Source organism: Nuphar pumila, chromosome 4 (genome assembly GCF_984573655.1).
Source record: "Nuphar pumila chromosome 4, dmNupPumi1.hap1.1, whole genome shotgun sequence".
Taxonomy (NCBI): domain Eukaryota; kingdom Viridiplantae; phylum Streptophyta; class Magnoliopsida; order Nymphaeales; family Nymphaeaceae; genus Nuphar; species Nuphar pumila.
Window position 1 is genome coordinate 119,077,143 of NC_143252.1, and position 27,637 is coordinate 119,104,779.

The 27,637-nt window shown below is 36.2% G+C and overlaps 2 protein-coding genes across 2 annotated transcripts; both read left to right on the forward strand.

The window, feature by feature from the left end:
• Nucleotides 1–564: 564 nt before the first annotated feature.
• On the forward strand, nucleotides 565–11,526 carry LOC149840805 (very-long-chain 3-oxoacyl-CoA reductase 1-like). The gene is made up of 3 exons (XM_090003344.1): nucleotides 565–1,300; nucleotides 1,723–1,792; nucleotides 11,041–11,526. The coding sequence occupies exons 1-3, from the start codon at nucleotides 660–662 to the stop codon at nucleotides 11,293–11,295; spliced, it is 966 nt and encodes a 321-aa protein (XP_089859470.1). The 5' UTR covers nucleotides 565–659; the 3' UTR covers nucleotides 11,296–11,526.
• Nucleotides 11,527–23,072: 11,546 nt separating this feature from the next.
• LOC149840806 (transcription factor MYB20-like) lies at nucleotides 23,073–24,204 on the forward strand. Its single transcript, XM_090004554.1, has 3 exons — nucleotides 23,073–23,208; nucleotides 23,305–23,434; nucleotides 23,685–24,204. The coding sequence occupies exons 1-3, from the start codon at nucleotides 23,076–23,078 to the stop codon at nucleotides 24,202–24,204; spliced, it is 783 nt and encodes a 260-aa protein (XP_089860680.1). The 5' UTR covers nucleotides 23,073–23,075.
• Nucleotides 24,205–27,637: the final 3,433 nt, after the last annotated feature.

The window sequence follows — 27,637 nt, forward strand, 5'->3', positions numbered from 1 at the left end:
TATATAATGGAGAATTTATTAGCTCAAAGAAACCCACTTAATTCATAGACCTCACAAACCCTGTTCGTATGTAAGGCCAAAAGCAATGTTATAAGAATCATCTCAGGCCATGAATAGTTTTCCAAACAATTTATCTGAATAGGGGGATACCGATTCGGAGCTGAATCGGTCTGAATCGCCCAACTTTTAATCAGGGAAAGACACTTGTCAAAAATATTAAAAAAATAAAAAAATATAACCATTTTCAATATTTTTAATTAGCCAGTTCAGGTCATTTGCGTCTCGATTTTCAACTGTAGTTAATTTTAAAAATGTTGGTCGTTAATATAGAAAAGCTTTAGCTTTAGGCCCAATGTTAAATTATCGTAAAAGGTATAGTCATTGTGAATTTCCCAGGAAAAAAAATCGCTACACTCCACCTTAGTTTCCTCTGACCACAATAAATTGTTTGGATGAGAAACCAATCTCTCACTTCTCTCTACTGCCAGCATATGCAAAAAAATTAATGTAGCTCAACAGCTTCTGCCCCCATCTGTTATTTAAAAACCAATCCCACTTCTTTTTCTTGTAGTGAACTCTCTCTGTCTCTCTCTCTCTCCTGAGATCTAAAGAAGAAGAAGAAGAAGAAGAAGAAGAAGTGGGCATTAGGGACAATAAAAATGGAGTGTCTTGGCATAATTGAGGATGTCAAGAAGCAGCCACTCTGGTTTGTTGTGTTGGTAGCTCTTGGTTTTCTCTTGGTTCTGAAGCATTTGATAGGTGCTGTGAATTGGGTGTGGGTTACTTTCCTCAGACCTGGTAAGAATCTCAGGAAGTATGGCACATGGGCTGTGATCACTGGTTCTACTGATGGTATTGGCAAAGCCTTTGCTTTCCAGCTCGCAAGGAAGGGCCTAAATCTGGTGCTCGTCGGCCGGAACCCATCGAAACTCGAAGAGGTCTCCGGCTCCTTGAGATCCAAGTATTCTAAGGTGGAGATCAGAGCCGTGGTGGTCGATTTCGCCGGCGACCTCGATGAAGGGGTCAGCAGGGTTGAGAAGGAGATCGCTGGATTGGATGTCGGGGTCTTGATCAACAGCGTCGGGGTTTCGTACCCGTATGCGCGATTTTTTCATGAAGTTGATCTCGAATTGCTGAAAAATCTGATCAGGGTCAATGTGGAGGGAACCACCAAGGTCACTCAGGCTGTGTTGCCGGTGATGCTCAAGAAGAAGAAGGGGGCAATCGTTAATGTTGGTTCCGGTGCCGCCATCGTCATTCCTTCAGACCCTTTGTACACTGTGTATGCTGCCACAAAGGCGTAAGTTTTCGAGTTATCTTTCTCAATTCTTTCTTATTTCTTGGTTTTTCTTCTTCGCGATAACGTATTTGATGCTGCTTTTCTTCAGAAAGTATCATCTTGATTGAAATTCTTATTAGGATTTCCATTCTAGTTCCAAATCCTTTAGTCTGTCTATTTGTTTTGTTTCTTTTGTTGGTATAGTTCAATAGTGAAGATTAACTCTTTGATGTACGCTTTTCATTGCTGAAATATGATGCATGTTTCAATCTTTATGCTTCCTGTGGAATTTTTTTCTTTTTCTGGTGAGTTACTGTGAATGTATTTGACCATTTCGAAAGGTAATCGATTGTCGAACTGACAAAGTATGTTGTTGATTTAAGTTGTTTCTGGAAGTAATTCAGTGTAACTACTGACTAATTGGATGATTTGGATGTGCCCAGTTACATTGATCAGCTCTCAAGGTGTCTATATGTTGAGTACAAGGGTAGCGGGATAGATGTGCAGTGCCAGGTACTGTTTCCTCTCTTTCATGAACATATGTTTTCTATGATTCGTGCCGCTTCTAATCTTTTTTCCTTCTTTCATTTTCTATGGGATTTCATTCTGCATCGTTGTTGCATTCATTTGAAAAGACGCAGAACACCAAGTGCTTTTGTTTAGTGTTTCAATATGCATGTCCTTTTGCTACCTAAAACCAGGCATTTCTGTGGGAGATCTTGACTGCTTGCCAGATTTTTTTATATTATGCATGAGCTAGATTGCATCATGTTGCTGATTGTCCATGATCTTGAAAATTTGTCTATGCATAGTAATGAAGATTGATAGACTGATTTTTGTAACTAAAACCTTTCTCTGGCATTTTATCTCTAGCATATTCAAGTGTTGATTTACTGATTGATGTTCATTTTCTAATTATGGTTTTTATTACATATTTGCTCAATAAGTTTATGTGACAATATTATTAGCTAAATCCACTTTTAACACATCTATTCCTCCAAAGTTTACCCAAAAAAGAAGTAACAAATGTTTGGAATGTAATTTGACACAAACAGTTGTTGATTACTTAGTCCTTATAATCATATTGGTTTTGCATCAACCAAAAGGTATGTGGGCATTTCCATTTAATTATAATCTTAGATTAGGGATACTAGATTTACTGTAGCAGACTGAATGCATGTCCTCATGCTAGAAGGATCCATCTTGTTTAACGAATATTTTTTTCTTTCAAAACCATTGAAGAGAAACTAGGTGTCTATTTTTAGTTTTTCTGTAAGTCCAATTTGCCATGGACAGGCTTCTTGCCAATCAGTTACCATGTTAAAACAATTCATACCCTACACTTAAATGTCTAGGCAATATTTAGAATACATGGAGCTAGCACCATTTGTAACACATGATATTGAAAAACAGTGTTCTTTCCCTTACCAAGTCCATACCCATCACTGTCATGTGAATCAAATGTTTTGGATGCTTCATTGGCTGCATTCAATACTCAAATTTTCCATTCTTTGGCCTTGTATGAAGTTTCAATCGCAATAGAATGATGTAACAATGTATTTTCCTATGGTTCGTGAGGTACTTTCTCTGTTGCAGAAGCAATTCTCTAATTTCACAAGTTGACCACATTCATGCAGAAGAAACTATTGTTCTCTATTGCTGCTTGGCTATGATTTCTCTTTGAATACCTTGAGGCCCTTATCATCCTTGGTTTAGTTAGATTCTTTCCTTCCCCTGCATTGATTCAAAAGCCTGATTAACAATAAAAAGAAATGCTTTCATTTTAAAGAAGCTAAAATCTAGATCTGTAATGAAGCAATTATAGAGAACATTCATTAAGAGTTTGGATAAGCTTCCAAAGTGTTCTCTCAGTAGGAGAACCGAGGATATTAGGAAAGTACCATAGCAGTGCCCCAAATATCTAACAGAATTAGTTATTTCAACATTCAATGAATAAAGACAAGCACAGACTAGATTTGCTGGCTTAGTGTACAGTATTCTTTTTCGAATACTAGTGCCTAGACCAAGTCCTTCTAACACCAGTTTGTTACTTGATATCCAAACTCATTACAGGTAGCTTGTTTGCATCATTACATTGGGCTTCCGACATATGATTGCTTTTTGTTCATGACATTGTTTACGGCCTTGAAGCATGCATGTTTTTGCGTCTCTTGCACATAGTACAGGTTGGAGGTCATGTGCATAGCATGGTAGTTCTTTCTGTAGTTGCAAGCACATATGTATCAGGGACTCTTGTGAACAGATGTGAAACCTTATGGTTGTACGGTAGACTTATATGTCATACTTTTTGGTAAGCACATGCATATCCTTATGTCTCTATTTTTCTTAATTTATCAATTAACAGATAAAAATCAAAGTTGAAAATAGAATTTGTATAAAGCATATCAGTTGGTTTTACCCTAAGTATACAAAAGATGAATGAGTTACCTCCTTATAGAAAAGCTCTGGCTTCTATAATTGAGCAATGTCTAGAAACCATATATGATCCATAAAAGATCAAAATTTCTAACTCACATAATATTAGGGCTGCAAATGGGTCAGATACGGGATAGGTCCTCCTTGATCATTATATATGTAGAGTGATGCAAAATGCTACATGAAATATGCTAACTGAAACATGTCAAATGGGTTTCTAGGCTTTTTCCGATGCTTTTTTCGTGATTCATACTCCATATATGTGTTTGGCCGGGTCAATCTACTAGGAATCGATGCCCAGGTCACGTGTTCTCAATGAAAAAGAATGATATTTGGAGCCTCGAAAAATTTACAACAATTTTAGACTGTTGATTTTAACCTTATAAAAACCCATCCATATGTTGGAATAGAATGTTGTAAGAGCTGATACCTATAAAGTCAAGTATGTAGATCATATCTGTAGGGTCAGAATTTAAAAATAAAACAAAAAAAAGCCCAAAAAACGTATTTACCATGTTTCGTTTAGCATATTTATGTATATGGGGTAAAATTTGGTGCTACTGAAGGCATAGAACTATTGTGCTGGAAATCATAGGTTCAAGCTTTATCGACTCAAGTCTGACCATATAGATGTGTTCAGAATGATTTTTTTGTCAAGGATCAAAACTTGGATCATGTTATTTCAATCCAAAAATATGATTTTTGAGTTGTGAAATTTTAGTGCATTGTAGGCCGTTTATTTTTGAAGCCCTAAAAGACCTGCTTACATGTCACAATCACATGATTTAAAACTCATTTTCTACTAAACAAACCTTGTAGATCACATCCGTAAGGTCCAAAATACGGAAACAAATCTATAAATATAAAAGGTGATTTATGCGCGACAGTTCCGTGCCTTCAATAGTGTGTGTGCACTTGATCCAAATTCAAGTCTAAATCCAAAAAAATGTGTTTATCTATAACTGAACCCAATCCGAACTATATGTTGGTAATACACAATACAGTAGAAACATATCCAAAACATGATCCTTCTGAAAAATGCAATCAGATTGGATTTTGATCCAAATCCGAATTGGACCCTACCTAAAATACTGGACCAAATCCAAAAATGATCCAGTTAAGAAAATCTGAGTTTGATCCAAATGCACATTTGGATTTTACTAGAAGGATCCAAATCCGGAAACAGTATGCAGAATTTGGATTGGATACAACCGTATTCAATGTGTCTGCACCCCTATGTGATATGATTCTTCAGTGAAGAAGAGGTTTATGTACTCTTAGTTAGGTGAATGCCCTGGTTCAAGTTGTAACAGTGAGTTGAAAGTGTTAATGAGGGGAGTTGTGGACAAATCTCTTGGAGTGAGACCTTCTTGGCTTAAAAATAATGACAAGTCTCTTGGAGTGAAACCTCCTTGGCTTAAAAATAATGTGCTAATATTTCAAAGTGCCTAATTCTCTCAGGAATAAAAATAGTCAAGAAAGTAGTGAAAAGGGCAATGAACATCAAACTACTATCGAGAGTGAGAATTTTAATGCGTAGCATCAGTGGTCACTTGTAAGTTGACTCATGGTTGAACTGAACTTTTTAAAGTTATTGGAAAGTGAAAAATCCAATTCCAGGATGACGGAAAGATAAGCTTATCCACCCATTCTTTTATTTCTCCTAAAACGTGATCTATATAATGAAAGTGCAAATGAATGTCCTATTTAAACTGACCAGATGGTCGATTGAGCTCCACAAAGATCAGTAAGACCCTCAACAACCTGGTTGATGTTAGTAGGAACTACCTGTATCTGGATAGTTGTTTGGCATCTCAGACCCAAGGTTGAGTTGATAAAAAAATGCCATTTGTTTCTAAACCTAATAAATATTCAGTATGTGAGCTACAACAATCCTAGAACAGTGTCACGATCCTCAGTTTCTTCCATGAACTATTTTATCTTAGTACCTTTTAGGCTTTCTTTGGGAACTGGATCTGAAAGGGAGATGGGGATTCTTTGAATCGCCTACATACCCTGCTGTTTGGGATGCTGGATTTGGGAGATAGGAGGGTATTTGGCCTCCCTTATCCAAATTTCAACTAGTCACCGATATTACTGATATATTGAAAATACCACGATATTATCAGTTATTTCAAGGTAGCCGGTAATATCAAGATTATATCGCGATATTTTCAATATATCGACAAATTATATATCTCATGATAATATCGCGATAAATGTCGCTACAGAAAAATGTGTCTTTTTCCAAATATTGCTTTTTTAAACAAAGCCTCATTTATTAAAGATAAAACTTTGGAAAATCACTATAATTTAAGGAACAAAAAAAGCGACCTTGGCCTCAAATTTTGGTTTGATTTGGTTCAAAAACCAAATCAAATTGATGAGTTTTGCACATTCTTGATTTTTTTGTTACTTGTTAGTTATGTAGTTAATTGTTACTTGTTATGTTGTGTTATGTAGTTACTAATTTACTGTTTGTTAGTTGTTAGCTGCTAACTTAGTTGCTCATCTATCAATTTATCTTGTCTATTTTAAGGTCTTTATCTTAGTTTTCTTTCATTTTTTATTTTTTGTATTTTTACTTACTTTTTAGAATTTATATTTATTTTTTATATATTACGGAGATATTGTCGAGATTTATCAACTTTTGAAAATCTCACTGAAAAATTACCTTTAACGATACAGGCGACTATGATTTCAACTAAATCCTCACGAGGATGCAGTTGACATCCCTCCCATCACTCTTCTCTTCTACCTCCTAAAGCTGGCTCCCAGGCAGAGGGTTAATAGTGCAACAGTTTCCATGATCATTCTAGTCTTGGTGACAAAGCAGCTTTGGTTCCATAATCCATTAGATGTCACATTCATTAGCCTAAGTTATCTTCCAACCTAGCAATGTGTATTTAGAGGAGCCAGTTGACAGTTAATAGCTGATTGGAGAATAATAACCTAGTTTTACTCTCTCTCTCTCTCTCTCTCTCTCTCTCTCTCTATATATATATATATATATATATATATATATAGAAAGAGAGAGAGAGAGAGAGAGAGAGAGAGTAATGCGCTGGTTCTGCCCTGTTAGGCTCCTTCAAAAATCTTCGTTTTCAGTATTTTTTTCTCACATCTAACACCATAGATGTGATCTATAGGTTTTGTTTAGTAGGAACCAGCTTTTGATTCACTGGAATCTGACCTGTATACAGGTTTTTCTGGTGATCCAAAATCAATGGCTATGAAGGCATCTATTTTTCCCGGCTCATAAAATACATTTTTCATCGAAAAAACATGATCCAAGAGTCGATTCCCACTAAATCGAGTATGCTAAACACATGTAACAGTTCAGATCTATCATAAAACACTTCAAACTATGGGGCCTAACGAGGCACAACGAGAAAAGAGGGCCTAATATATTCAGTTCTCATATATATATATATATATATATATATGGAAGTGGTCTGGTACCAAACTGTGCAGTAGCATTGTGTATGTGTCTTGCAAGCATATGCCTTTGAGATTTCTTTTGAAGATGGAAAATGCCATCTTAGTTTATTTGTTGGTGGTGATATATGGATGTTTATAAATGCTAGCATACACCAAGCATTGGCACTATCTGCATATGTCATTAATTGTTATAATCATACAGTGACAATCTAGAGATACAAATGTTTGAGTACATATCTACCGACTTTAAGATAATAAATTTTGATAAGGTTAATAATCGATCTTTAATTAACGAATTGTATGGACACAGAGAACAATTCATCATGCTGAAATTGATGGATATTTCACCTATTTTCATATTTATAGTAAAGCATTTCCATTATTGCATTTGACAATAGACCTATGTTTGGTTCCATTTTACCACTGTACCTCTGCAAGTGCAATTCTGGTGGGAAGGCTCTTCCCTTAGATGCTGAATTATATTAAAAAGTGCTATTTCATCCAATACACATCTACATGTTTTGCATAGAAAATGCATAACTTTGCTTGTCTTGCAAATATTATTGCATTCAGTGATCATGCAAAGTGTAACTAAATTGCTGATAAAATCATCTCCGTCTAGATGAAACCTCATCCTATCTACATAGGGTTCACTCTACAATACTATCTATTCCAATCCAGAACTAAACCTGCATGGCTTTAAAATATTTCATATCCCTGTTTGTTGCTCCCTATAAAGTCCTTGGTTGCTCAGGTGTCATGTCTACCTTTCTTCTAATGTCGTTACATGTCCTTTAAACATGCATAAACCATCTTAAATGACAATTCTTAATTTTCTTTTTTATGTTAGTCCGTTCTAAGCTTCTTTTATATTCATGCCTAAGTTTATCCTGCTTTGTTACTCTGTGTATCCACCTTAATATATGAATCATGAGCCACAAAAATTCAATCTTCTTTTCATTTTACAGAAACTCCATTTTGGCCCCCATATTGGGTCCCGTTGTATACTAGTTATATTGAAACCTTCATAAAAATGGTCCCCTGTATCCACAGCTGTATCCACAGCTGTATCCATGTGACATAGCATTTTACTATCAACACTGGAAACCATGTAATACTAGAAATCTCTCCATTGCCTTATCATAGCAACCCTTTTGACGAAAGGCATAAAAATGCTAGTTCGTTTTGACTTAATCTATCAAGCATGAATCCTACTAGTAACGTCTTCATCTAATCCATCATCTTGTGGTAAAAATTGGACCTAAACCTAAGCACCAAAGCTTAGTGCATTATGAGCCTCCATCTGAAAGGCCTTTATATATATAGAGGGTTATATATTTAATACAGTTGATTGTAGGTACAATCTTGTTCGAATCTCATGATGCAGGTTGTTTTGACTCAATCTAACCTCATAGATGTGTTCAGCATGCTCGATTTAGTGGGAAACAACCATTAGGTCATGTCTTTTGGTGAAAAAACAATTTTTTGGGGCAAAAAAAAATCGATGAATTTACACCCGTCAAACTTTTGCATTGCCAGAAAAAGCTGCATGCAGGTCAGATTCTGGCATTTCAAAAGCTGGTTCCCACTAAAAACATGTAGAGATCATTCATGGGGTCACTTAGACAAAAAAAAAACAAAAAAATGCAGTTTGTTAAGTTGTTTGTACATACAAACAATTGTAGCAGACAAGGGAAGTCATATATATATATATATATATATATATATATATAGAGAGAGAGAGAGAGAGAGAGAGAGAGAGAGAGAGAAAGAGAGAGAGAGAAGGAAGTAGCTGCCTACGACAGCCTACCATGAGCGAGGGGGGAGGGGGGTTTCCGACTTGTTTTTTCCAAATCTGACCATTGCAGATGCGTTCGGCATGGTCAATTTGCTAGGAAATGAAACTTGGTTTGTGTTTTTTCTATAAAAAGACATGATTTTTTAAGCCTTGAATATTTATGATATTTATAAAAATTTCACACCGTCGATTACCAAACCTTATAAAAATTTACCTGGACGTCAGAATCAAATGATGCAAGAGTCCGTTCCTATAAAATCAAACACATAGAACACATCTGTATGGCCAGATTTGAGAAAAACATGGAAAAGAACCTTTCAAAAGCTTTGTAGGCAGCGGTTGGCACAGATTGGTGTAAGCAGCTACTCTCTACCCATGTATATATATATATGGAAATGAAAACCTACAAAATAGGCACGGTGCTAAATGAAACATGCTATTGGATTTCAGGTGTTTTTTTTTTAATTTTGATTGTACAAATGTGATCTATATGCTTGTTTTTATAGGAATCACTTCTTGGAGCATTTGATTCCGTTGCATGGATAGGATTTTATAAGGTTTCAAAAAACCAACGGCCTACAATTTTCATAAATTTTCGAGGCTCCAAATACCATTTTTCCCAAGTGTCGATTTCTAGTAAATCAATCATGCTGAATGCATCTATGGGGTCAGAATTTCGAAAAAAGCATCGGAAGTCAATTAGCATGTTTCATTTAGCACCGTACCCATTATGTAGGTTTCCATTCCCATATATATATATATATATATATATTATAGTAACTTATATTGTTCAAGGTATTTTTCTCAACAAGGGTTTTTCTCGAGAATATCTCGGGAGTTTAAAAATATTGAAAAATATATAAATAATAAGAAAAAGAAAAATAATAGTATTGCATGATTTTCTTGAAAGAATATAAAGAAACAAGTTTTAAAAGGCTTTTAAATATAAAAGAAATAAAAAATAGAAAATGTATGATTAAAATATAAAAGATTTTTTTCCTAAAAATATCACGATATATTGCCAATAATATCGGTGACACTGATATATATATGTGTGTGTGTGTGTGTGTGTGTGTGTGTGTTGCTCGTGTTATAACTCAATCTCTTGTTTTCTTCTTCCAGCCCTAGCAAATGAGAGCTGCATATCTGCGAATCCATTTTTTCTATTGCTGTAAATCCTATGTTATGATGTTCTAATTGATTGACACATAATTAGAACATGCACAAAACTGAAGGACATTTATTGGCAATTTATTGGAATCTTCCTCTCTCTCTCTCTCTCTCTCTCTCTCTCTCTATATATATATATATATATATATATATATATATATATGTGTGTGTGTGTCGTCAGAAAGATTGATTGAATCATCAATTCAATAATTCGTATAGTGGCATTAAAAAATTATGCAATATTTACATTGATTTGCAACATTATTAAGATGTATGGCATCTTTGGTCTGTGTATACCATGCAATCACATTTTACAATAGTCTGGCTTATTGGATATAAATTCTGGATCATCTCAACCATTTCCATTCTGTTATTTCTTTTACCATGTGTGGAAAGTTGGACATGGATGGTGCTTACTCTGTGGTGTGTTTTAGTAACTTCTTGAGCATCAGCAAATTGATAATGCTGAATAAATTTTATTTTTCATGCATACTAGTTCCTTCAATATGTTGTAGAACATGAAGTTACTAATTGTTTACACTAGGTCGCAAAGCTTATAAGATGATTTCAAAATTCATTGCTGCCTTCTTATCTTGTTTTATTTCTTAAAGCCATCAATGTGTTGTACCATTTGTTGGAAATATTGGGTTCTTTCATTTTCTCGATGTCTACACCACTGAATTCAAATTTCATTGATAATATTTAGAGGCATCTAAAAGCATTGTGACAGAGAGTTTGCTTCAGTAGTCATTTGATCAATACTCAGCCATCTTGTGTGTGGTCTACTCTTACTGCATTTCCTATCTATCATTAGAAATGTTCATTGTGGTATGATTCTAGGATGTTGTTATGAAAAGATACTCGGTGTTGTTTTTGTTTTGCCTTGTAACTGATCCACCTTTTCTGTTGGACGAAGGTCCCACTGTACGTGGCCACCAAAATGGCATCTATCAGAAAGTCTTCACTACTTGTACCATCAGCTGATACTTATGCCCGATCTGCCTTGCGTTGGATTGGCTATGAGCCCCGGTGCACACCCTATTGGCCTCATTCTATTGTATGGCTTTTGGCACGCTCACTACCTGATGCTGCCATTGATTGGTGGCGTCTAAGGTTCTGCCTTGCCATTCGTAAGAGAGGTCAGCTAAAAGATGCAAGGAAGAAGGAATAAGTTTTGGGGTCTAGTGGATAATTCACAAAGTCGTCATGTTATGGCTCATTCTTCTCCAGGATGCTTCATAGAGATTGTGAATTGAGAGAAAAATGAATGTAGTTTGCTCTTCGGTTGTGACTTTAGGCTGCAATTCTGCTATTGGACATTTCATGCATGGAAAAAAAACATTAATATTTGTGTAACTTAGAAAACCAAATTTATTTGCTTGATTCGGTTGGATTGTTGAAAGATATTGTTTGCTTTTCTTCTTTTTCTTTTTCTAGTTGCTTTAGAAAGATATTCATGCATGACTGCATTTGAAATATGTAAGTGATTATATCTGTCACAAAGTTATCGGAAGCTTTTTGGATAGGTGGGGAGCATGCTTTTCAAAAACTCACTTGGGAAGCATGATACTCTTCACTTCTGAAACTTTATAGGAATTTTGATTCTCTTAATCTTCTCTTATGTTTCTCACACTTCATCCATGCTTCCTAAATGTCCTCATACTTTTTTCATGTTTTCTATGTACTTTGCTCTTGCTCTTCTCACTTCTCATGAGCTTTCTTTAAATTTGACAAAAACTTAATTTTTGCACTAAAAAAATTATGAAACTTAAGAATGGCTATTTTTATTTTAATTTTTGTTCACTTTTCACTAGATTCTTATTTTGCTTGCCATTCGATACTCATATCACTTCCTTTTCAATTTTCATTTCACTTCCAAATTGATTATTTGCTTATTGCTTCCTATTAATTTTAAATGTCTTGCTTCTTTCTTTCACTTCTCGTAAAGTTTTCCACTTTTGCTTTCTAATCTGGCAACCCTGATATGTCATGTCACATGATTGAAATATTAATACTAATAAATTATTGATTTATTATTTATGGATGTTTTTTGAGATAATAGAGGAAAAGTGCCTTTCCCATCGAGTACATTGGTGTAAAAAACTTCAAGTCGTGCTTGTCCGCCTGGGAGTACACTCAGATTAAACATTGCAGTAAAGGGTGTGCACCTGTTGTTTCGAACTTTGTAACATCACATCAACTTGGTGACATTCATGAGGAGAGCCGTTGTGGGTGATTTATGGAATTGTTAGGCAATATACACTAGTGTTGTTAAAATTGGTCTGAACTGGTTTGAATCAGCCGATTCAAATTGAATTGGCCCTTTTTCTGAAATAATATGGAGGTCAATTTGGCCTCCTTAAAAAATCGGCCAACTTTCACTTGAATCAACAGAATTGTACTGAATCAGGCTAATTCTTCCATGAATTGAAAATAGACCAATTAAAAAAACATTGCAATTTGATTCAATTTGGACTTAAAAAAAAAAAAACAGATTCACTAGTGGTTCGATTTTAACAACATTCATACACACCAAGGATGTTGGTTCAATTTTAGTAATGCTGGTTTGGGAATCAAGCTGCCGCTGCCCACTTGGTCTTGGTTTGTAAATCAGCTCATAGCCTACCAAATTCTAGTTAAATTTAATTTCTGATGCCAATCTCAAATCAAGTTGAGCTCAAGAAGCACCATTTCTGCATGGTACTCGATTCCTTCACTTTTGATGTTACTTTTTTTCCATAACACACTTTTGATGTTACTTGGAAGGTGGTAATGTAACGAAGGTTTCACCTAATTCGAGATTATTTGCTATAACTTGAACTCTATGTCACAAAGACACTTGGACACAAGGATGCCTGAACTGATTCAACTTAAGTTGAAAGTAGCACATGAGGACACTAATTTTTTTAATCAATAAAATCTATTTTTTGATATTTTAATGTAAAATCTATATTTTTTATTAAAATAAAACCTTAAATAATAAAAAATAAAACAATATTAAAATATTATGTGTACGTGTTAGTGTTCATGTCCACGTGTCCGAGCGTGTCTGCTCTTGTGACTGGGGACATGCCACCAAATTGGCTTGTCCCCGTGGCATAGCTTGAACAGCTCTGGTTGCGGACCTTATAGACCATCCCAGTCGAGGTGATGGAGGGAGGGCTTTAATTGGTTAGAAAAAGCTTGACAACTCCTTGTTTAATAAAATGAAAATCATGTGTTAAATATAAAATATGAAGTTCCATTTATGTTCCTGTAGTGCAAGCACAGAACGTGGAGGTGGAGCATAGGTTTCATGTAGGCAACATGATCGTGTTCAATCAAACCATTCCGGTCTAATAGCTCATATGATGTAGTTTTTTTTTTTTTTTTGTAGATCAGCCTCTCTACAGATGTGGTCTGCAAAGTTTGGTTAGTAGGAAACAGGTTTTGAATCATGCCCCTGTGATGTAGAAGCAGGAATTTGACATCCTGGAAAATCAATAGCTCACAATGTGAAAAATCCCATGGTCTTCATTTTGGGAAGGAGACATGGGGAGGAAAATAGATCTTTCCACAGGGGATTACAATTTTTAGATTCTATTGTTAGTATCTTTTAACAGAGTTTAATAAGAAATAGTTAAACGCCAAGATCTGGTCGCCCCAGATCCGCTGTGATGGCTGCATGATTAGGTCACACTATCATAACCAAGGGGGTCTAGGTTCAAATCCCAAGGAAGTTATCCCCAGTCTATAAAAAAATTAAGAGAGAAAAAAATCCAACCCTTCTAGAGTGGGTCCAAACAAGGCATGGCAGGGTCAAGATCATCCAAGGAGGGTCAAAAGGTCAACGGTCAAGACTAAGGGCAGCTATCGTTCTGTTTGGACAATAAATGTTCATGCAAGAATGTTGGGTAAAGTTCAAACTGATCCGAATAAGATCCAAAAAGATTGCGATAAGGTTTAATGCAAAGTCAACATCTATATAATAGTTGGTCAAAGGTCAAAAATATACTTGAGGATTAAAATCATTTCAAGTATTGAAAATGTAAGTTCACGACCAAGCCAAACCGAATCAAACCGAGATGAGCCAAACCAAACCGAATCTGAATCCAAGTCCAAAGTCCAAGTTCAAAGGTCAAGGGTTAAAGTTTAAGATATAAGATCTAAGATCCAATGTTTAAGGTCTAAGGTTCAAGATATAAAGAGATTTACAAGCCCAAGATCTAATGCCTCTTTGGAGCCTTACCCTCTAAAGCAATACCCTTCTATATAATGACAAAAGAAAATCATACAACTTTCAATATGTGACTAAACTTGTAAGAATGACTAAGAACCCACAAGCAAGAGAAATGATGAAAATGTGTAGGAAAACTTAGGTAGTTTTAAACCAAAACTCAATAATCTTTCACTTGAATCAAAACTATGAAAAGAACCCAAGAGATTGTTCGTGAAGATCCAATGCATAAATGACTTTAGTTTATAAGTTTGAACATCCATATTAGTGTTACTTGATCTTAGTCAGTCTGATACCACAATAGTGTTAGTCTTGAATTGAGAATCCTAATTGGCATTCTAAACACCGTATCTATCAATATATAAAAGGCGCACATTAAGGGTTTTGTGATGTATCTCAATTTCATGAGTGCTTTAGAAATAAATTAAATCCAAGTCTCATAGAATTGAACCCCCACATTCACATTCAGATAGGTAAATTCATCAAGAGTGTAAACTTATTTGAAACACCCCAGTCATAAAACCTATGAATCTTATTGAGGGTTTAATTTTAAACTCATTATGTATAGATATGTTTCGAGCACTTGACATCAAGAATAAGAAACTATATTAAGTGCTCAGTTCAATCATCTAGTGACTTATTCTTTTCATTGAACCACTAAACATGGTTTGACCATTATCATGTGGTTGAATTTTCATCAACAGTGATTGCTCTTATAGACTTTAACCTTATTTTTCTCGATGTCTTAAAGACAATTTTACAAGAAAGTCCCTTGGTCAACAGAGTCGTTAAGTTTGGACAAAATTTCACATATTTAAATGAAATTACTTCTTGCTTAAGTAAATTATTCACTGAATTGTGTTTTAGACTAATATGTCTAAATTTTTACCATAAATATTACTTTTTGCTTTATCTATAGTTGCTTGACTATCGCAACACATTGCTATCAGGTGTGCAAGCTTATCTCCTAATGATATCTTCATTAACAAATTTTTTAGTTATTCGACTTCTATATTAGGTAAAGCTAATGCTATCAACTTTGCTTCAATTATATAATGATTTATCATAGTTTGTTTCTTGGATCTACAAGCAACTGCTCTTAATTAAAAGGTAAATATTCAATCACTTGTACTAGATAATAACTCATTGGAATCCGAATTTCAGTTTGCATCATTATACCCTCATAGAATATCACACAATCTAGAGTTTCTCTTAAGTATTTTAGAACTCGATATATAGCATCTCAATGCTCTTGTCCTAAATTACTATTATATCATCTTAACTTGCTCATGCTGAAAGCTATGTCTGGTCTAGTTTCATTCATAGTATACATGAGACTGTTAATAATACGTGTATATTCTAATTAAGATATACTTCTTTCAGTGTTAAACTCATATCCTTCATGTCAATTTTGGATGAAAGAAATTTTTTACTATTATTTATGAATTTTATATTATTGCTTATTATTAACATATCATCCATATAAAGATAAATAATTATAACATGGTTATCTTCTAATTTGCTATATATACATTTATCAGTTCTAAATCTGTATGAACTGATCGCTTCATCAAATTTATCATGTCATTATTTAGGTGGTTGTTTTAAATCATACAAAGAACTTAACAGTTTGCAAATATTATTTTCTTTACCTGGTGTAATATAATCTTCAGGTTGTTTCATATAAATCTTATAGAAGCATATGTGTTAAAATAATCAAGTTCAGATTTTTGTTTAAAACCTTTAGCTACAAGTCTAGTTTTAAAATTTTTAATTGAACCATAGATTCAAAGTTTTCTCTTAAAAATTTATTTGCATTCTAAGGGTTTAAAATAAGAAGGTAAATCAACAAAAAATCAAGTTTTATTTTTTATAATAGAATTTAATCCGCTCTTTATAGCCTCTTTCTAAGAAGGGGCATATATAATGGTCATAAATTCTGAAAAAGAAATAGGTCTTTATCTATAATGTAGAGATGAAAATTAGGATGATTAAAAGTCCAAAGACAAGGTCTAAAGAGATGTACAAGCCCAAGGTCTAATGCCCTTTGAGGGCCTTGCCTTATAAAACAAGATCCTCGCTATATAAGGACAAAAAAAAATCCTACAACTTTCAATATATGACTAAACTTGTATGAATGACTAAGAACCCAAAAACTAAGAAAATAATGAAAATGTGTAGAAAAACTTCAGTAGTTTTGAGCCAAAACCCAACAACTTTAAACACTATCTCACAAAGACACATGGACACAAGGATGCATGAATAGGTTTATCTTGCGAGTTGAAAATAGTATATATATGAGGATAGGATTTTTTTTAATCAATAAAATCTGTTTTTGATATTTTAATGTAAAGTATACTTTTTTTTATTAAAATAGAACCTTAAAACAATAAAATAATATTAAAATATTATATGTATGTGTTAGTGTCCAAGCGTGTCTCCTCTTGTCACTAGGGACATGCCACCAAATTGGTGGCATAGCTTGAACAACTTTAGTTATGGACCTTGTGACCATCCCTGTCGAGGTGGAGAGAGGGGCTTTAATTGGTTAGAAAAAGCTGACAACTCCTTGTTTAATAAAATGTAAATCTTGTGTTCAATATAAAATATGAAGGTCATTTATGTTCCTTCAGTGCAAGCACGTACGGGTGGCAAAATCTGACCCGACCCTCCAACCCGCTTCTTAGCCAGGTTAGGGTTTGGCTTAAACGGGTTCGTGTCGTAAACGGGTGGACCTGCCTAACCCGTTTATTAAACGGGCCGTGTTTGTGTTAGGGGTATGCCAACCAGCCAACCCATTTGACCCATTTAATAAACGGGTTAGGCGAGCGGGTCAACCCGTTTACACGAACCCATCAACCTGCCGACCCGTTTTTATATATATATTAACTTATCTTACCCTAACTCTGACCTGCCAACCCGTTTGACCCGTTTAATAAACGGGTTAGGCGGGCGGGTCAACCCGTTTACACGAACCCGTCAACCCGTTGACCCATTTATATTAACTTATCTTACCCTAACTCTGACCTGCCAACCCGTTTGACCCGTTTAATAAACGGGTTAGGCGGGCGGGTCAACCCGTTTACACGAACCCGTCAACCCGTTGACCCATTTATATATATATATATATATAAACTTATCTAACCCTAATTCCGACCCGCTAACCCGTTTAATAAATGGGTCGTTGTGTCGTGTCGACCCGACCCGTTTATTAATCGGGTTAACCGTGTCGTGTCGGGTTACCCGTTTAATAAATGGGTCGTGTTCGTGTTTGCCACATCTGACCCGTTTAATAAACTTCGTGTTGAGGTATTCTGACCTGCCAACCCGACCCGATTGCCACCCCTACAAGCACAAAACGTGGAGGTGGAGCATAGGTTTCATCTAGGCAACATGATCATGTAAAATCCAACCATTCTGGTCTAATAGCTCATATGATGCCATAGTTTTTTTTTTTTGGTAGATCAGCCTCTACAGATGTCATCCACAAAGTTTGGTTAGTAGCAAACAGGTTTTAAATCATGCCCCGTGATGTAGAAGCAGGAATTTGGCATCTTGGAAAATCAATAGCTCACTGTGCAAAATCCCCTGGTCTTCGTTTGGGAAGGAGACATGGGGGAGGAAAATAGATCTTTCCACAGGGGATTACAATTTTTAGATTCTATTGTTATTATCTTTTAACAAGGTTTAATAAGAAATAGTTAAACGCCAAGATCTGGTCGCCCCAGATCAGATGCGATGACTGAATGGCACTATCATAACCAAGGGGTATAATTTTGAATCCCAAGGAAGTTATCCCTAGCCTATAAGAAAATGAGAGAGAGAGGATCCAGCTCATCCAGAGTGGATCCTTAAAAGCGATGGCCGAAAGTCGACCATTTTTCCAATATGATTTCTCATCATAAGCGATGCAACGTCTATAAACAGTGGAGGCTTACTTTGTTCAAAAGAATTTCATTGGTTTTGTATATCCCACCTGACAGAGTCGGGTGAGGTAGATAATCCTAAAAAAGAATAAGAAGCGAGATTTTGAGAAAAACGGTTCCTCAAAATTAGGAACCTCTTTTCTTTCCCCTTGTTTGCAAGAGAAGAGGATAAACCTCACCCCCCATTATCGGGAGGGTGAGGGTTATCTTCACCCACTGTAAGGAAAGAGAGAGAGAGCTGTTGGAGCACCGCCGACAGCCACCATAGGTAATGACTCTTTTCCTTTGTTTTTTTTCATCTTTTTCTGTTTTGAGGGAAGGCTGGCAGCCATGGCTGCCGGCATGTATGAAGAGAGGAGACTGGCAGCCATCGGTTTCCGATATCGATGCAGAGAGAAAACTGGCAACCGAGTTATTGTCGTCGATACCTGAAAGAGATAGAGAGGCAGCGGGTAGGAACCCACTACCCTGGCCAGCAGCCACCGTGGCTGTCAGCGTCTCTTCTCAACGAGACAGAGAGAAAGAAGGGCAGCTCAGAAGGTATCACCCTCTGTCCCAGCCATCGGCAACCACTATGGTAGCCCGCGATGCCACCATGAACTGTGAGAAGGTGAGAAAGAGGGCGGAACACCCTCTGTCTCGACCTTTTCAGTCGGGCCAGTAAGAAGAGGGAAAAGGACAGTCTTATGCCTCACCGACTCTGTCTGATCGAGTCAGCCCAACCCGAACTGGTTTGGGTGCAAACCCAGATTGAGTCGGGTTGGACTGAGGAACCGACTCAGTCTGGGTACAACCTAGACCGAGTTTGATCAGAAAAAAATAAATAAATATATATATATTTATGGTCTTGGTTAACCGAAGCAAGTTGGTCTGACCAAACCGGTCTAGGTGTGAAAACAGACCAAATCGGGTCTAACTGAGATCATCTCGGTTCGGGTTCAGTCCAGACCAAGTTTGGTCAATGAGTTCTTGAGCTCATCTCGGTCGACCGAACCAATCCAGTCTAAATCGGACCAAGTCGATTGGGTAGGGTCTGAGAGAGACTCAGGTTCCTTGTTTGGGTCTAGATTAAATTGGACTAGACTGGGTCTGGGTCTGGGTCTAGTTCGATCCCGTTGATCTGGACTAATCTAAGTTGAACCAGATCTAGATAGAACTGTGTCTGGATCTAGATGAATTAGTCTTAAATCTAAATCAGAACTAGATGTAGATGAATCAATTTTAGATCTAGATCAAAATTGGGTTTTGATCCAGTTCATCAATTTTGGATCTAAAACAGAATTGGGTCTAGATCCAGTCTGTGATTAGTTGGATCAATCCTAAATCCATATCAGAACTAGATCTAGATCAAGTCTGTGATTAAGCAAACCGAAGATGAATTTTAAAAAATCTAGATGGGTCTGAATACAAACCTTATTGGGTCCAGACTAAGTTCAGTAAACCTAGTATTCTGAGCTCAAACTGAACCCAGTTTAACTTGAGCTGAGTCAGATCAAATCGTAAAAAGTTAAAATAACCAAATTACCCCTTATGTGTGACTTGGTATCAAGTTAGTAAAATGGGCATAACTTGGTACCCCAAACTCATAATCGAGTGAGGTTTGGTGTGTTGGGTTTGTATCATAGAGAAGAATATGCATGTCCTATAGTTCTGACCAAACCAAGGGCATAAAAATTGAAGTCTGACAGACCACCTCGAGAGAAGTATTTTGATAATTTTGATAAAGTATAAAGAATATTTGTTTATTGATATAAATATATTTGTGTGATGACCAGATATTATTATTAAAACCATGTAAGGCTTGACTGCAGACTAGAGTGCAATGTTTGCATTTAAGGTAAGAAAGATTATAAGCATTTTAGTTAATAAAATATTATATGTTGATGTACTTATAAATTAGGCTACATGAAATCATGTTTACTTGGTATTACAGTTGTATTCTAATGAGTTTGCAACTGCAAATTAGAAATACATTTTTCTTGTGATTAGAGAATGAATGCATGTGAATTAGTCCTTAATGTCATAAATGATTTCATGTATATGTGGTACTTCAGCATGAGTATGATATATTAAATTATTGTATTTTAGATGAAATGCATACTTGAGTTTGTGAAAAACTAAAAACTGCATGCATGAGAAAAGAGTCCTTGAGATAAGATTTGAGTCACATACTAGTTACAGATGTGCTATTGTGACTTGAAATACTTTAGCATGTTAAACCCATAAATTATCGGAAAAACGAGTGGAAATGGCTACCTAATGATCGTCAGCATGAGAGCCGCCATTGTTGGGGCCCTCAAAATTTATAGATATAAAGAGACTACATTTCTGCATGCTTAGAAAATTGGTAAACCTTAGAACCCTAGGATTATTCCTTGAAAATACTTGAATGAGAATGTTCCTTGAGAGTATTTGTCGGGAGACAGTGTAAACTTGAGTGAGAGTTCATGTGAATACTTGAGATATATATGTCCTAAGGAATTTTAGGGCTTCACCAAGTGATTTAGGACTCTAGAGTTAGATTAAGACGTACCATGAACCACGAAAAACCTTGGAGCAGGTATAGCCCTTGAGTACTGACTTGTTGGTTCTCTACCAGTGAGTCCTTTTTCACTATAGTGCCGACTGATTTTGGATAGGATCACTCAGAGTGGTTCTTAGTTTGACCAATATTATAGAATTGAGGTATTCTACACGGGTTGCTATACCCACAGTAGGCTATTACCGATATAGTAAAAGTAAATAGTGATTAGCATCGAGAGTATGCTAACTTGTGATAATTGAGTCAGAAACTATGTGAAATTAAAAGATATAAACTTGTGTGTGATGTGTAATAAAAAACTAAAATAAGACTAGAGGCTTAGGCCCACTACAATTGTAATTTGAGTTATTTTGCTTGTAATTTAATTCTTACTGAGTTTTAGACTCACACTCTTTTTAATTATTACAACTGTAGATTTTAGGTGACTTGTTAGATAGGATTTGGTGTAAGACGTTGTCAACCTTCTGTAGGATATAGGTAGTCTTGTCTTCTGAAAGAGCAGTTTTTTTATTCTCTTTATTTATTGAACTTGAGAGACAATGCCTCATTTAGATTACATAGGATTTTTTTATTTAAAAAAAATTGGTGCCATATTTCTTTGATATACTTTGGTATTTCTCTCTAAGAAGTAATACCAATGAACCCCAACTTCGAGGTGTTTCAGGTTTTAACTTGATGCTAACAAGCTAAATTAGAATCTTCTTCTTTGGAAACTCTTTAGATGGAAGAAAGTGCCATTGAAATCTCTTTTAGGTGCTCATGGTTAAAATCTCTTAATAATTAGATTGACCAAATCTATAGTTATAAGATGGAGTAATTGTAGTTTGGTTAGTAACCATGATCAATCCTAATATTAACGAGGACTGAGCCCATTTACCCAAAGGTTTATGTACTCCCTGCTTTACCTTTCCTCTCACACATGCATGCACAATTTGAGAAAAGCTCACCGCGCATACACACCCCTATGTCTAGGGCTGGTAAACGAGTTGAAAGAACTGAGCTTGAAGTGTTCAACATTGATACATTCTTGTGGTGAGCCAAGCTGAGTTCAAGCTTATAATGAGCTTGAGTTAAACAAGCTATGTTTGAGTAGGCTAGTTTATAAAAAAATACATTAGAGCTGGGCAAAATAGGATTACAAAAAATACATTTAAAATACATTCAAAACATGTCTAAAATATATTTCTTACTACCTAACGAGCTTCTACTAGTCGAGCCAAGCTGATTACCTATCGTTCGTATTCAGTTGGCTGAGCCTATTTTAAGAGTTTGAATGAGCTCCTTACGAGCCAAACATGAGCCAAGTCATGAGTAGCTAGGCTCGTTTCCCTGCCCTACCTATGTGACACGAATAAAATGATGTGGCACACCGTATTTTTTGTAATTTATCATTAAAAATTATATACAAAGGGATACGACACCCGGAGTACGTCGGAATATATATATATATATATATATATATATATATATATATATATATATATATATATATATATAGAGAGAGAGAGAGAGAGAGAGAGAGAGAGAGAGAGAGAGGTGGGGGAGAGGGGGAAGAGATTATTGCACACGCAATCCCCATTATCTTGCTGATTTCCTGCAAAGCAAAAGAAACATAACGATGCGATAATAGGACAAACCAAGCATCATTATCTTGGCTCGATTAAAATTCAATACAAAGAACTCCACATGTAAAGCACATTGGTTCCTATGTGCTATCCCTCAAATCCCATCATGCTCCCTTTTTTGCCCACCCCCACAGGCCCATCCACAAAGCCGAAGGTGGCTGGCCTGCATCATTGTGGGACCAAGGAATCCCTTGTAGGGATATCCTAAACACTCCATTTCCACTCCATTCTCTTTCCTCAATCACACTTTTACCACCACCACTAATCACATCATGGCTTTGAATCATATGTTATTCATATATACTTTAATGCATCTTGTCTCTATGGTGAAGTTTTCATTCATGGGTTTCCACACTTTGCCCACTCCGCACACCCTTTTAATGAATTGATTGGAACCTTTCTACAGAAATAAACAAGTCATTAATGCCCCCTACTTTATTGTTTCTTCTTCATTTATTTTATATGCGTAATGAACTGGCAGCATCTTTATTTAAAATACAAACTTTCTCATTGTATTATCTCTTGGTAGCTTCTTTGTTTAAATTATGAACTGCCTCATTTGCATTCTCCTATTGCTACCAAACCCAATCTCTCTCTCTCTCTCTCTCTCTCTCTCTAGCAAAGCACATTTCTGAAATTTTGATGGGGAGGCAACCTTGTTGTGAGAAGATTGGGCTGAAGAGAGGACCATGGACGACCGAGGAAGACAAGAAGCTCATGAACTTCATACTCACCAATGGCCAGCATTGTTGGCGACTCGTTCCGAAGCTTGCGGGTTAACAACTCAACTTTCATCTTGGTTGAAGCCATTAGAATCTTGTATGAAAAAACATGAATTGGTTTTATTTAATTCTTTTGTCAATCAATGCAGGTTTGTTGAGATGTGGAAAGAGTTGCAGGTTGAGATGGACCAACTATCTCAGGCCAGACCTCAAGAGAGGTGGATTTTTGGAGGCAGAAGAAAATCAGATAATTGAGTTACATGCTCGCCTCGGCAACAGGTTTGTTTCATCGACCAATTGAAAGGCTATGTCATAGAGATATTTCAATTTACTCTGTGTCATGTCTTCAAATTGAAAGGCCATGTGGTAGGGATACTTCAATTTACTCTCGTGTCATGTGCTTTTGTATATTCTTGATGACGACTTGCACAAGTCTATGACAGCTGAATGATAGTTATAAAAATGAATTGATTTGAAAATTATCTATTGGTCTTTCTAACTAAAGAGGAGCAAATGTCGAACTTTTCAGGTGGTCTAAGATTGCGGCATACTTCCCGGGAAGGACTGACAATGAGATAAAGAACCATTGGAACACGCACATCAAGAAAAGGCTCAAACTTTTAGGCCTGGATCCTGTGACCCACAAGCCAATCAACGCTGATGTGAGCGAAAAGCAGACCATTCAAGTGAGTGATGTGAAAGAGACGTTCAGTTTAGAAAATAATGGCGACAGTGGCGTGCATGACCAAGAATATATGTTGGGGTTGGACGATACAGCTGCTTTTTGGCACAGGTACAATATGTTACGGGAGACCTCAAATGCGAATGAAAGCGCTAAACCGTCCTCATCATCAGCAACCACAACAACTTCATTGCCAATGGCAGAAGCAGAAACAGCAGCATCAGCCCCTGAAGCCTTCCAGGGTGTCCTGTGTGAGGATTCGTTTTTAGATGAGCTGAGGCCATTATGGGATGAAACTGTGGATTATTTTCATGTATGGGATGGGCCTATGTGGGATGGCATGCAATCACTTGATGGGTTCTTGTAATTTGAGGGTTATCACCAGGAAGTTTGGTCCTTTCCATTACACAAGTATATAGCAGTCATTATTGTAATTGTTATTGTTTGAAGTCTCAAATTGTTTGCCAATTTTGACAATTTTTACTCTCTCTCTCTCTCTCATGATTGGTACTTAACAAGGAATCGTTTAGGCTTATTTCATGAGATGACGACAACATTAAATTTGATTAGGATGGTACTTTAAGGGGCCTAGTCTCTTTTTCAGATACAAATATAATGCTATGGGTCCCAATCTCAGACAAATAATTGGCTCGAGTCATTTTTGTGTTACTAATAAGATTTACAAGGTCACCTTGTGTAATTACTAATTCACTGTATGTTGATATAAGACAAAGCAATGAGGATGTGTAAACATGTTGAAGAAAAACAAGCAAGAAGAAAAATACTTTTGATAGTCTTTTTTTTTGTGTTTTTGACAAGCAGCAAAAGACAAATAGTTAACAAGCAAAAGTGGATAGAATAGAATTTGAAAGAAAAGGTTGGAAGCTATTGCGTGTAATAAAAATGATTTCACATGGCAAAAGTACAATTATGTTGTTACCTTTTTATGATGTACTATTAGAAACTTTTTTTTTTTTACAGCAGATCAGGTCATGTTGGAAATGAACAGAAGGCTCATGATAAAATTTCCCTTACACTTTTTGGATGAATACCAGCTGTTTTTCGGTCCATTTTGAATGAAAAAAATGTTAAAAAAATAAAATGTACGAGTCTTCTTCCCCTTTCTGCGAACTCCCTTTGAATGTTGGGTTGGGGAGTCGTGTGAGTGCTGGTTCTCCTTTAAGATGTACGGGTCTTCTTCTTCCGCTGTATGCAAACTCTCTTCCTCTCTGCAAACCCTCTTTGAACCAGCAACATGCTTCTATCTATGCTCCCTCTTGGTAAACTCTCTTTAAAAAAATCTGTGGACTGAGAGTCTGGAGAGTCATGTGAATGCTGGTTCTCCTTCCCCCTGCCGCCGGTGGTTCCCCCTTGCTCGACGCTCCGTCCACGGATTTTGGAGAGGTCTCCAGCTGATAAGCCTCTCTCTTCCCTGCTTGAGTGCCTTGAATCATCTCTGGGTAAGTTCCTCCCCGCTTGTGAGGTTCACACTGGTGATGTGGATGTCATTGAGGATGCCCGTGTCCTGATCTTGCTGCTGTTGCTCCTCCACGATGACGGTTGCATCATTCTCCTGATGAAGATCATCAAACCAGTTCCTTGATAGAGCTTTAGCCCCCATTTGGTTTCGTTGCTGGTTTCAACGGGTCACTTTGACATGGATCCATCCTTGCATGATGTGAGCTTTGTTGGGTTTCTGGACTTCCGCTCACAACCCGCAACAGTGGCTTGCCAAAGTAGGACTGTAGGAGGGAGGTGGATCGGTGAAAATAGAGTTTGGACAGAGGAAGAGAGTTTGTAGAGGGGAAGAAGACTCGTATATTTTATTTTTTTCATTCAAAATTGATGATCTCGGGCCGGCCCGATGGGTTTGAGTTATTTATTAATTTTTTTAATAATATAAAATTTTTAAAATTTAACTATACATAATAACTTAGATAACTATTTCTATTTACCTAATTAGTTGCATGGGAACTTGCTATTTGTTAATTATTACTATTTACTTTTCTTACATGGTATAACATCATATCATAATACATCTTATGATATCCTAAGGCAGTGCATGGTGCTCTGTCCTTTGCAGGGATTTTTGGTCATCATAATAACATGGGTGGATGTGGATTTTGCATCCATAGCATAAAACCCATGGTTCAATCCATTTCATGCTATATATCTTTAAATTTGGAAAGATCATAGCATGATACAAAAAGGCTTTTAAATGTTTTGTGTTATTTTGAATTTTATGTTTTTTATTTAATTCATTTTTTTGTATTTGAAGAATTAATGTATTAATTTTATTAAAAAATAACCTATTAATAGGTTTGGGTGGATATATAGGGCCGAACCCGGCCCACTTCACATTGGCCTGTTGGGTCAATGGGCTAGGTCATGTGCTTCTCTTCAAACCTGAGCCCATTAAGATCCAAGCTGTTGACCAGTCAACGGCCCGGTCCATTAGCACGCCGGCCGGATGCCCACCCCTACCTTTGGCTGCTCCAACATGAGTAAAGCGACTCAAATTGGATTACATTATAGCCTTTGAAACCATTCTTAACAACTGGGTTAGTCTATTAAAGGTTGGTTTTAGACATTAAACCAATTTAAAGTAGTAACAACATAGTCTATTTTATGTTTATGATTAGCGTGCATAGCCTCAATAGAAGTTTGTACCCACTTCATTAGATAATTTTACTATTTTTCTCTTTAAGTCATGAAATGAAATAGCGTGTCTGCCTCCATGATTCCGCGCAATTAATGATTGGTAGATATTTTATTGGGATAGAAACAAGGAATATTTTGAATGAGTATGGGAACAATGATGAGCTAGAGGGGGGAACAATGGGACAGCGGAGACAACAAAGGGCATTCAATCATGTTGCAAGTATTTTTGCAGCATGTATTTTAAAACTAGGAAACTCACCATTTTTATGAATTTGCATGTTGACTTTCTTTCATTATCAAATCCTTGTAGAAGTTAAGTTTGCCTATCCCTATGAGAGGATTATTGTTGAATAACGTAGCTTGATTGGACATCTTTGTTAGATAACTGGATCTGGACTTGAATTCTAGACTAGTCTGGTTTTCCTAAATGATGTGTTCTTGGGCCTAGGATTCGAAAATGGGAAAGGGGTAGACTCAGTTTGGTTAAGTCAAGGTCAAAGTGAGCTAACTCGAATGGACAGGGTATTGGGTTTTGACAGGTTGAGGAAGAAAAGTCAGAACTCTCAAATGGTGCAGCAGAAAAATCCAATTTTTTTTTTTAAGAATGATTATAGACACCCCTAAACTAGGTTTGGTTAAAATTTTAGGGGTAGACAACACCAAAATAGGAAGATATGATTTTTTGAAGTTGCAAGAAAAAGACTTAGGGGAGGCTTCCCTCTTAGAGGATTACTCATGGGATGGCAAATTCTACATGGAAAGCTCAATACGAAAATCAGGCTTAAAAGGCGAGGGTTCTCTTGCAAGTCAATGTGTTTTATGTATGCATAAAGAGGAATCACTCTCCCAGTTGTTTTGGGAATGTGACTATGTGACAAATATGCTAAACCAGGCTTGGGGGACTAAAATATCAATTGGGCCGATACATAGTGACAAATATCGCGAGATTTATGAAAATCTTGCAATAATATCGCGAGAAATTGCCTGAAAGTTTAAAGCAAAAATTTCTCACGAGATTTTTTCAAAATATCGTGAGATTCATGAAAAAACATAAATACCGTGATTTAAACACGATATTTATGTTTTAAACGGCTATTTATCACAAAACAAAAATGTGTATTTTTATTTTTAAATATTTT